At 35.2% G+C, this 12,103-nt stretch overlaps 2 protein-coding genes across 2 annotated transcripts in view; one reads left to right on the forward strand and one right to left on the reverse strand.

Annotated features, from left to right (window-relative positions):
• Positions 1–4,493: 4,493 nt before the first annotated feature.
• Positions 4,494–12,103, reverse strand: part of poc1bl (POC1 centriolar protein homolog B (Chlamydomonas), like) — an 89,416-nt gene continuing 81,806 nt past the window's right edge. Inside the window, exons 10-11 of the mRNA XM_028818133.2 lie at positions 8,692–8,844; positions 4,494–6,623 (exon numbers count right to left, since the gene is read on the reverse strand). Coding sequence (XP_028673966.1) covers positions 6,495–6,623; positions 8,692–8,844 — 282 coding nt within the window. The 3' untranslated portion in view covers positions 4,494–6,494. The remainder of the gene's footprint in view (positions 6,624–8,691; positions 8,845–12,103) is intronic.
• Positions 10,368–12,103, forward strand: part of LOC127530089 (uncharacterized) — a 123,558-nt gene continuing 121,822 nt past the window's right edge. Inside the window, exon 1 of the mRNA XM_051935963.1 lies at positions 10,368–10,979. Coding sequence (XP_051791923.1) covers positions 10,383–10,979 — 597 coding nt within the window. The 5' untranslated portion in view covers positions 10,368–10,382. The remainder of the gene's footprint in view (positions 10,980–12,103) is intronic.

Below are 12,103 nucleotides of genomic sequence, written 5' to 3' on the forward strand. Positions count from 1 at the left end.
TCATCAGTTGTCACTTCTCAGGGAACTGGCCGACTGGTCAGGAATATGTCAGCCAAACTTCACTGAATCATGCCCGCTGTGTTGGAAGCCATTAACTGATCAATGAAGCACTTCTTTAATTTTTCGTATGGTGTGGGTGCAGTACATACATAAAACACATTTTTGCCAACATAAAAAGTCAATTTGCAGCAGTGCCAGGTTTTCCTAACCAGATCTGAGCAACTCGCTGCAGCGCATTTAGCGAGAATGAAGCAGTTCTTGTTAACCGTAAGCAGTTAGTCTATTAATGCAGAAGTAATTTGTGATACCAAGATGACATTGGCATATGTCATGGCTAGGTGGCCTGGCGTAGTATAGCGGGTCCGCGGCTCTGAATGAATGGTTAGTTTTTTAAGTAATCCATTAGTCTCTGTGGGCGTGATTGTGCAGCCGCAGGGACTTGAGTAGGTAATTGGGGCGAGTCGCGCCTGCAGGCAAGGGTGTGATCAGACTCAATTGCTTAATCAACTTCGTGTGATGATTGAGCCGCTGCACCCACGGAGCCGTAGAAGTACAGTACTGGCCGGCACAGCATTGATGGGGAAAAAGCAGCAGCCTGTACACCACTTTTATAAATCAGATATTTTTGGTGTACACATTTTAATCCTCAAATCCATGCATTTTTAATATGAATTAGACCCCTGGCGTGGATGGGATGATGCCATTGGACAATGGAAATTTTGCTTCCTGAACACTTTTAGGTACATCTTAGGCATTTGACCACCTGATCATAAACATCCGCTTTAACATTTCCTATCACATTCCATTTTATCACAATCTTCTATTTTTTGTGATTTCTTCTCATAAGTATACATGTACACTCACTGAGTAGAATATTAGGAACAGTATACAAATACTGGTTAGGGACTACATTTGCTCTCAAAACGGCCTCAGTTCTTTGTGACCTGGATTACATAAGATGCTGGAAACATTTCTTTGAGATTCTGGTTTTTGTTGACATAATTGCATCACACAAGTTTTGTAGATTTGTCAGCTGCATATTCATACTATTTTATTTACCTTACCTTTCTCCTCTGTAGGAAGTGGGCTTCGGCTATTAGACTTGTATCAAAGTAGCTGAAGCAAATTCACTTGAGAAACAGAATAATACAATTTATTGATAAAAACAAAGATTATAGAATTATGGTAACTTTGTATATATATTGACCTATAAGACTGGATGCAGATAGACATTTTTTATTTGCTGTTTAGAGTTCTTATTTATCTTGGCACAAATAAATAGTTTTACAATATCAAGTCTTTGAAGATGATATCTGATGGTGCGTGGAGTTGTTGCTGCTCCGAGTTCAAGTGGAGAATTCTTCTTGCATTGGGAGTGCATTCTTCCTCTTTGCGACATGGTCCTTTGTTCAAATGTTCTGTGCTTTTCTTACATAAACTATTTGATGTGTCTGCTGAATGTAGATTTTAAAGTTCCCATCTTGAAGAAATAACTGGTTCTCGGCCCATTGACACAGAGCTTGGAATTGCAGAATGGATTATCAACTATCCTGTCCACAAAGAGACTGCCAGCTTTCAGCTCCCGAGAGAGAGAGAGAGAGAGTGGCATGTCATCTTTTAGGCTTCACAGAGCAGTCTTCAGAGGATGCAAGAGTTAATTCTGGAGACTGCAAAAGCAGGTGCCTCTGGGATTTCACCACAGATAATACCCTCAGAATTCCCAAGTTCTTGTTTAAGAATGGCACAGCTAGTTTTGAAGGTATGTATAATCTGTCATGACTGGATTAAAGTTACTTAGTTATAAAATCATTGCCCTCTCACTGGTGTGTTATTTTGTCCATTAGACTTGTCTTTCAGTGAATTAGAGCTGTTTGTCCTAAGGTGTCTATTAGATAGATAGATAGATAGATAGATAGATAGATAGATAGATAGATAGATAGATAGATAGATAGATAGATAGATAGATAGATAGATAGATAGATAGATAGATAGATAGATAGATACTTTATTACATGCCTTCTCTATTAACATAAAGTTAAATCTCTTTGGGAGGAAACTCAAACCCAAGAAGATGCAAGGAAAGGGTGAAAATGACAAGCACTGTAACTGACATACAGTAGGTAATGAACACAGGGTCCCTGAGTTGTAAAAAAAAAGCAGTTCCAATCAACATACCACCTCAGTTTAGTTAAGACATTTCAGAATAAATTAGATCAGTGTTTCTTAACCACTGGGTTGCAACCCACTTTTGTGTGGCAGGCTTCCACAGATGGGTCAGGAGTTATTGTTTATAATGGCTTGGTGGGTCACAAAGAAACTTACATGGGAAAAAGTGGACCACCACACCAAAAAGGTTGAGAAACGCAGAATTAAATAACAAAATCACAACAGGCAAGTGAGGGTAACTATCTAAAGATGCTTATTGTATTATTTTCAAAATTGGGATATACCTACTGATTATTTCTGCATTACTATAATGAATGTACGAACCTAGAAGCAAAAGCTGTTATAATTAAGATAAGAACACAGTGAAAGTATGGACTAACACTTCAATAGAGAATTGTTTCAAATGAAAACCATCAGCCATACTTCCTGCAACATCAAGGTTAGGAACTACTGATCTAGAACAAGAGTTGGGATACCTCTGGTTTTCAATTGTGCTAATAAAAACAATTGCACTAAAAATATGAGAGCAGAAATCAGCCCTGGACTGGACCATAGTTCTTTGCAAGTCACACTCATGCACACATCCACATGAGGCAACTTCAGCATTGTCAAATAACTAAACAGGCACTTCTGTGAGATGACAAGAAAAACCCTTGCAAACTCCACATAGACAGTAAACAAAGCATGAAAATCAAATCCACTAGATGTTTGAGGCAGAGTCATTAATCACTGTGTCACCCAAAATAATTATGCGCAAAAAGGAAAAGGGAGTTTTACAGTCTAGAAACTAACAGGGTACAGAACAGCAGTAGACAATTATACAAAAATCCACAAGCTGAAAGAATTTACCCATACTTAACCTTCAGCCCAGGAATTTCGTATAGGTCATATCCAGATATTTTCTAATGCAGTACAGTCCTAAAATTTATTTTGCTTTATGTCCTTCAGGTTGTAAGTAAATCAAACCTTGTGGTGCCACACATCCTTTGTAAGACCTCTCTGACTTTGCAATCTATATACCATGCAATGTTCTGTTTGTTTTTTAAACCCTTCCATGAAATCTTAGCAGGTCTTGTAAGTTTATTAAGCGTATTTTCTAGATGCCAAATAGAATAATAAGGACATTAAATATTCTAATTGTGTTTGTATGTTATTAGCTACACTTATTGTGTCTATACTTTAATGAAGACCAGATCACTTTTATGATTAGTTAATGAGGTAATTCCATAGGGTTCAAATATTTTTCTTGCCACTGTAACACTTTTTTTTTCTCAAAAATTATAATGGTACATTTTCCTTGCCTGGAATTCACATCCAGCAGTCAGGGGATGCCCTGTCTTTAAATAAAATTGCCAAGTGCTCTGGATAATTTCTGGACTGCCTACGTATTGCCATAAGAAAAAAAATCCCTATTATGACTTTTTAGTGGCATCTATTGGTCTTGATAAATAAGTCTGACACCATGCCATGTTGTCATCTGTCCATTGTACTTTCAGCTGGTACGCTCAGAGAATTCTGAGACACTTACTACAGAGAGTTTGCTTTTCAAAGTCACATGCTAGAGAAGGGCATACAGTAACTGTACAGAAAAGTCCAAGGCCAGAGATTTAGAAAATACATACAAGTACACTATATGCCACTGCTGACACTTTATGCTAATTTGTAGTCATACATTTATGAGGTCTAAAATCATACTGTAATTAAAAAATATGTGTGGTGGAAATCAGTTTTTAGAATTAAATCCCAGCCTGATTCATCTTCAAAGAACGCACAACTGTTTAATATAATTCTAGCATGTATTTTGAGGATAAGAACAAAACTAGGTTGCCTCAGTAATTTCTTCACAATGATATTTGACCAAGGAGCGGACCAATATCATATTTGATTTATATAACAGGAATCTTGATTATAAGACAAGAATCAGGTCAGGACAACTAAATGGGAAGTGAAAGCCTGACCTATAAATTAAACTAACTTTCTCCACTTTTTCCAAGCAATGTAGGTAGAACAGTATGAAAGATGTTGGATTTTATTAATCCTGAGTAAACTCACTTTACTAATCTATTTCTTTTACTACTCATTAAGAACTACTTAAGTGTATTAAAATGTTTGTAATAATCTACAAATGTGTGGTAGGGGAAGTATGCTTTTTATGTTAATTCAGATGATAATGTGCTACAGAACTTTATGCAGGAAGAGTAAATGTAACGTAAACACCAAAAAAAAAAATTGTACCATTGAGAAAAAAAAAATCTTAAAAGGTCAAACCTCCCACTTCGCACCAAACATCTGTAACACCTTTTGGTGTAAACAAAGGGTCTTAGACACAGACTTGATTGTTTTTATTTCCATCATATTTTGTAGACCAACAAAACAAAAGAAAATCACAGCTTTTGTGCTCAATATCCAATCAGTAGTTTAAAACAAATTATAATTTTCCTATTCAAGTTATTTGTGAGCACCCCCTTCAGTCTTTATGTATCAAATTTAAATTTTGTTTTATATCATGTTTTGTTTTATAGAAAGTTAATAAGCAATGTTAAATTGTGTACACTATGTTATTTAGATGTTCTCAATTTTATTCCTGTATTTGTTGCCTATGTAATGTAGTAAATACCTGCACTTTGTGAAGTTGAAGGGAACACTCTGTCAAACAAAATACACAGACAAATGACAAATTTTCCATTTGCACAAGACACTGCAACGTGAAGTTTTTATGACATCTGAAATGAACAAAAGCTTCATTCCAATTGCATGTAAAATACATCAGTGTAGTTCAGTTACTTAAGAAATGTTAAGTTATAAACAGCACATTGCATTTTTTCAAGCAAACCTAAAATTAGAAATCATTTATGCTTTTTTTCTTTGTAAATAAGCAAAAATCTGATAACCAAAATACATTAGTTTCAATTATCTCTGAGAACTTACATTATATTATTCTGTAGACTTTTGATTTTTCTTGTTATTTACTTACTATCATACTGATGTGAAATTTATTTTAAAAAATACTTGTAAAATATGAAAGGCCTTGGAAAAATGGACATTAGCTGCCAAACAAATTAAAGATTAGGGAGATAAATATACTTTTTTAAAACCATTAATTAAGACAAACAACACAGACAAGACACACGTCAACTTTAGGTCTAACATAGCATTCATAATGCCGAAATGAGAACAAAGTAAAAATATACTAAAAGGCTGAATCCTAAAATTGTTTCCCCCAAATATCAGCAAAATAAAAATGAAATTGGTTCCTGTAAAACACATATACAACAAATGCATAAAATGTTTTTTCATTATATAATTCCTAACTGCTTTGTAATCATTTTTATATTGTAGCCCAATAACTATAAAAATCAAAAGTATACCATTGGAATTACGAATTTGAGGGACTAAAGAAAAAAAAACAGTTCACATGTTAATTATAACTGCTAAAATTATGTGATATTGTATAAATATTACACTATCTTGGAATTTGAAAGTTCACTTATATACTGTATTTATCAGTTACTTTTTCAAATGTGTGTGTGTTTTTCCTTTCTAAAACTTGAAATAATGAGTTTAGAATTATTTTCTATACAAACAATGGGAACTTGTACAAATATATACAAGAAAATAAGGCACACCACTAACATGCTATATTCACGTGAACATCCTAAGCTGTTAAATTATAAAATGTTATAGTGTTGTTCATTGCATTGCAATATTTCTCACCAGAACCTACCTTTCAAGCAGTAAAGGGCAGTGTCCTCTTTGGTTATGAAAAGAAAAAAGATGTAGGCAATATGCCTTATAATTCAGTTCTTATTCAAAACAGTTCCTGCTGTTTATGTGCTGATTGCTCTTTTGTTTGAAACAGACAAACTCTAAATTATACATTATGAATCCTGTTTGACACATTTTAAAAGACATGAAGGCATTTGTGTAAATGAAAATATTTTAAAAGGGGAAATTTATAAAGCAAACATGATTTAAATTACTAAATCTTTATATATTAGTGCAATAACCTAAACATCCTATTCAAAACTTTTTCAACTTAAACACCGTAAGCCAAGATTTCAGTAAAATCTTCAAGAATTTCTCAAAACAAGCATTTTTAGAGGTAAACAAAATACCCTGTTTTCATTAGCACTTGTTACAAATATATTTGCAAAAATATTCTGTTTTTTTTCTGTGGGTTATAAACAGAGTCAGGTAGCAAAATGTATGTTTATGGTAAACTGTTAAGATTAATGGTTTGGCATATCTTTTTCTCTCCAAATATGTCCTAAATGTTAAAATATTGGCACTTCCATTGGAAGTTGGCATCTGCTATGGCATCAGAATAGCTACTCAAATTTCCAGATCTGATTTTTGTCTGCTGGATTACAGTTTCGCATTTGTACATCTGTCCTTCCTTCTGAAGTGCGATAGGAGGTAATGCACATGTTGGAGTGTGGGTGATAGATTGTTCCATCCTGCAATAAAACAAGATACATAATTTTGTTATGCCATCTTTAACATCTATTGGGAAATTACATTGTTTTTAAACAAACAATAGGTCAGTATCTTGACAAGGACAAGAATGTTAAAAATGTATAACACAGTGTCTGTGCATTTTACTGTAACCTGTAATGACCTGTCATAATTTTGTTTTGAGCATACACAAAAGAACACATTAAGGTACCGTATACTACATTATTCTAAAAGTAAACTACTAAGCTTACTTTAAGTGCATTCTGCATTATTTAAACAGTATCTAAATGTAAGGTATGATATGTATTCTGTTTCTTCCCATCTTACTTAAATGCATTTCTGGCAGCAGAAAATAATAAAAGTAAAATAACACACTCTTAAAGTAATTTAATACAGAAATGGCCAATAAAAGAACAGAAGAAAAATGGCCAAGTGTAAGAGCAGAATCTAAATGAGCAGAATCAATCAAAATACCCAAACAATTAAAATATTAAATATTCACTTATAAAGAAAATATGTTTTACAGAAATGCAGAGAAGTGTTGTTTAATAAGGTAAATGATTACATGTTATTGTCTTGTTCTTCACATCTTTGAAACAAAACAAAATTTGAAATAGTTTGAAGAATTCAAAGGACAAGAATTCTTTATGTTGATTGGAACACAGTACCCCATCATAAACTAGAAGAATAGTTTTGCTGAACAATACATGTAGATAATCACCATAGTGCAATGATTATCTAATGAATATAAGCAAAGTAAGAAAAGCGATTTTTCAAATCTTGTGTAATTTCTGTATGTATGAAATGGCACTTGGCAAGGTTTGAAAGTCTCCGGTGGGTGCCTTGTTGTTAGCTATTAAATGTACCTGAATCAAGATACAGAACTTGGGACCACCTCAGAAAAGGTAACATGCTATCTTTCAAAATTTGTGCAAGGTGGAAATATGTCTTGTTTTTAAGGCCTTTTAAACTATTTGGATGAGAAGTGGCCAAAAAGTGTTTAGTCTGATCTTAAAAGGTGTATTCTACACTGCAGATTTTGTTAAGTGTCCACTGATAGCCCACTGTATACTAAAATACAGCACTTCTAACACAAGTAAATATTACTTGTTTAAGAAGCAAGTCGACCATTGATGCTGAAAACCACAAAATCAAATATTGTGCTATCATTGCAATATTCTCTCACGGTCAACATGTACTAGGACCAGTTTCCTTCATAAGACAAAGTAGGCTGCAGAATTCCATAATGGAATATAATATGACAGCCCTTGAGGATAACCCAAGGTCTAGTTAGCCTTTAACATTGACAACTGATGAAAAGGTTGATACCTTGCAGCAAATTGCAATTCAGAATACTGTATAAGAATGACAGTGTATAAGGTAGTAGAAAATATAGGGATTAGTTATGGCTCATGTGACACTGTTCTTCAAGGTCTAAGCACACTGTGCACCCACACACACCTTCCGGGAAATGCACAGGAGAAGTATCAACTTTGCCTGTTGTGCTCTGTAACAGTTTCTCTGCTCACATAGCAGAGGTTGCAAATGCTAATCTGTGAGCCTATGGATTCAAAGTGATGTCACACCAACTTTATTACTCAAACTTGGCCACATGTGACTACCACCTATTCCCTAATCTAAAGGACTACCTCCATGGGACATTCCATGCCAATAACAAAGCACTCAACTTAGCCACAGCTGGTTGCACAGTAAAAACAAAATATTTTATGTGAGTGACACAGAAACATTTCATGGGTGTATCAGTATTCAAAAAGCTTTTATGATTAAAAATAAATCTTCTTTGATTTTACTGGTATTTCAATTATTAGGTCAGGTTTAAAATTTTTTATTCATCCCCTCATATTATATACATGTACACTGATGAGCAGAGTTTGTATGCATACAGTATTGTCCCAAGCATAAATAGTGACAAATTGTGATGACCTAAGAATAAAGCTGGATCAAGAGTCTCTATAGTTAATTCCTTAAACCTTACGAAATTTGCAGTACCTCTTTTTAAAAAAAGGAATAGAAAGGAAAAGGGAAAATATGTTTAAACTTAAATCTTACTTTCTTAAATTCCCATACAATATTCCCTGGGACATTTACTCCATCACGAGGACAGTACTTCATTCCAATGTAATTTTGGCCTTCTGGTACTTCTGCACAAATTTCTGTTACAGAGTTGAAACGGATTTCCTTTTTAGATGTATATTCAAAATACTGTTAGGAGAAAGAAAAAAAAATAAATCTATGTAAGAGATATTTTTCTGTTTTGATATGTTACAATATCCATAATCTAGATTTATGTTTAGTCTCCTGCTGTTTTCACTTCTTAAAAAGCAGTGAAAATAGTGCTTTGATGAGAAAAAAATGAGGTGTTCAAAACTAAAACACATGGCATTCATCCAATAGTCAGTTCATTATCTCTACCTCTCGCCAAATCACCTAGTACAATATCTTGTCCCATCTTAAAAAGCAGTGAAGACAGTGCTTTGATGATAATTGTCGCCATTCTTTTTTATCTAGCAGTCAACACACTGTTCTCATTTGAAAAATACAAATTTGTGTCCAAAACTAAAACACATGGTATCCATCCAATAGTCAGTTTATTATCGCACCCTCTCGCCAAATCACCATGTGCAGTATGCTGTTTCCTCTTAAAAAGCACTACTATACTAATGATTAAATAGGCCATTGTAAAATTATGCAAATTTTGCAACGGTTGTTTATAAATATAGGGAAATGTAGCTACAATATGTGCAACACAAATTAATAATAATATTATTATTATTATTAATTATTATTATTATTATGAAACCATTTCCTTATAATACTCTAAAAAAATTATACCAGTGAAAAATGACCAACATGACAGTAACAAGTATATTTTTTCCCAAAGGAGAAAAAATCTGCCTTACTCAGAAGTCAGCTTAAAGGAAATAAAAATAAATGTATCCTTCTTTGTTTTGTTTTGGGCATATCTGTTCCACTGTAAGAATAAACACCTCAAGATTAGATTATATGGTAAACAGATATGAAAGCCTCTAACCTTATTTATGAGCAAGGCCTCAAGGTATATGAGCTCCTCCACTAGAGGGAATCTGCTTACCCCTACACCTGTAGGAAACAAGCCACACTTTTCTGTGGGAGGATCATGGCCAGATAATATAATCCACAACTGTGCCAGTATAGCTACACTGTATAAACGAAGCCAGCATGTACTGGCGTCTGAAAATGTACGTCTGAAATGCGACTACTTGAAGGAACAGCTTAGTTGAAGATTAGACCTCAAAAACATCAGGAAAGAAAACGGGGAAAGAAAATCTGTTTTTGACTCAGCTTAATTTTATGACTTTGGGTCAATCTTATTAATGTGAAGACTGAAGCATAACAACTACAGTTTACAGACTATTCTTCTGCCTACTCACAAATGGAACTCCCTTCGCTTCTTTTCCGTAACCAATCTGTCTCTCTTATTCTTCCTAGGGCACGAAGCGGAAGCAAAAGCAGACAATGGCCGATAGTGAGGTGAATCGCGTTGCAGTCGTAGTAGAAGAACTCCAGGCACTCGACGAACAGATTCAGAAACTCCTGTCCAGACGAAGATACCTTAGAGATCCGAAGGCTCAGCTGCTGGATAAACCGTCCTCGCCATCTGTAATTGGTGTAACATCAACCCCGCGTTGTGCCGCTCAAGTGAACTTCACCCCCGCGCCTCATAGCAGCGACACCGATGATGACCTTGGCGTATTTCAGCTATGCAGGCGGGGGTTCAAGGCCAGAACACCTCCATCGGCACAGGCAAGCATCTTAACTCAGAACCGGTTCGCCCTCTCCACGTCCCCAGTTTGCCTTCAGCCCCTGGTGATGTAATAGTGGTAGGTGATTCTATTGTTAGAAACCTCAATATCGCATGCCCTAATCGAAAATCGTTTGTTTCTTGTTTTCCCGGTGCTTGTGTCCGAGATGTGATGAGACATGCGCCGGCAATCCACGAGAAGCACAAGAACAGGGCAGTTGGAGCAATTGTTTTGTATGCCGGCGTAAACGATATAAGGCACCAACAATCAGAAATCCTGAAGGCTGACTTCGCAGCATTAATTAAAGACACGAAGGAGAGGACCCCATCGGCAAAGATCTTCATTTCGGGTCCACTACCCCTCGTCAGACGATCAAACGAGTACTACACTCGTCTGCTAGGATTAAACAACTGGCTGCAGGGCTTCTGCAAGAATCAAGACATCGGGTTCATCAACAACTGGGACCTCTTTTGGGAAAGACCGCGTTTCTCCAAGCGAGATGGCTTGCATCCGAAAAGTTTCGGCGCCCGGGTCCTCTCCGAAAACATATCTAAGGTAATTCGTTTATCTTGACTATCTATCTCTACTCTTAACCCCTTCCGAAATGCTACTGCTGTGCTAGGACATGATAATTGTTTAATAAAATCTTCCATAAAAGTGCACAACATTAATACTGTAATAACCAATCTCAATGCATGCAGAAAATCTAGGCAATACGGCATAAACACCAATAATTTAATTTAAATTACTACTTTAGATGAACAATGTATTAAAACTATAAAAACAGATTATAGATTAAACAAAAAATACACACAGCGCAGCGCTAATAAAAATAACTTAGTTCCTGTTCCAAATATCAATAACGCACATAGTATTCATTTCTGCCCCTCTGAAACATTAAATATGGCACTATTAAATGTTAGAGTTTTAACTAACAAGACGTTTTTTATCAACGATCTTATTAGTGATAAAAAAACAGATTTTATTGCACTAAGTGAAACGTGGCTTAGCTCAGACGGCACAGCTATTTTAATCGAATCTGCACCTCCGGATTACAGTTTTACTCGTGCAGATCGCCAAGAAAAAAGAGGCGGTGGCTTGGCAAACATTTACTCGAGCCGGTTAAAGTGTAAAGATGTCAGTTTTGGTAAATTCAAGTCCTTTGAGTATCTCGCCGTTGTTATCCATGGAGATTCTCATGTTCTAGTATTATCCGTGTATAGACCTCCAAAATTCAACGCATCTTTTTTTGAGGAATTCTCTGACTTAATGTCAATTTTAATTACGAACTATGACACACTCTTAATAGTTGCCGACTTTAATTTTCATAGAGATAATCAGTGTGACCAAAAAGTAAAAGAATTTATGAACCTCGTGGACTCTTTTGATTTGAGACAGCTCGTTAATCAGCCTAGACATAAAGCAGGTCATACGTTAGACTTAATGATTACTAAAGGACTAAAAAGTTGATATAAAGCAGGTCATTGATATTAGTCTATCAGACCATTTTGTTCTACTTTTTAATATAGAAATAATGATAGAAGACACTCATGAGAAGCATATTGTTAAAAAAACGCTTCTTTGACTCATCAGCAGCTTTAAAACTTACAAACATTCTAAGCAATCAGTCCGTTTATAGTGCCAACTATAATAGTGAGGAGAATGTAAATAGTAAGGTG

This window comes from Erpetoichthys calabaricus, chromosome 13, assembly GCF_900747795.2.
Source record: "Erpetoichthys calabaricus chromosome 13, fErpCal1.3, whole genome shotgun sequence".
Taxonomy (NCBI): Eukaryota; Metazoa; Chordata; class Cladistia; order Polypteriformes; family Polypteridae; genus Erpetoichthys; species Erpetoichthys calabaricus.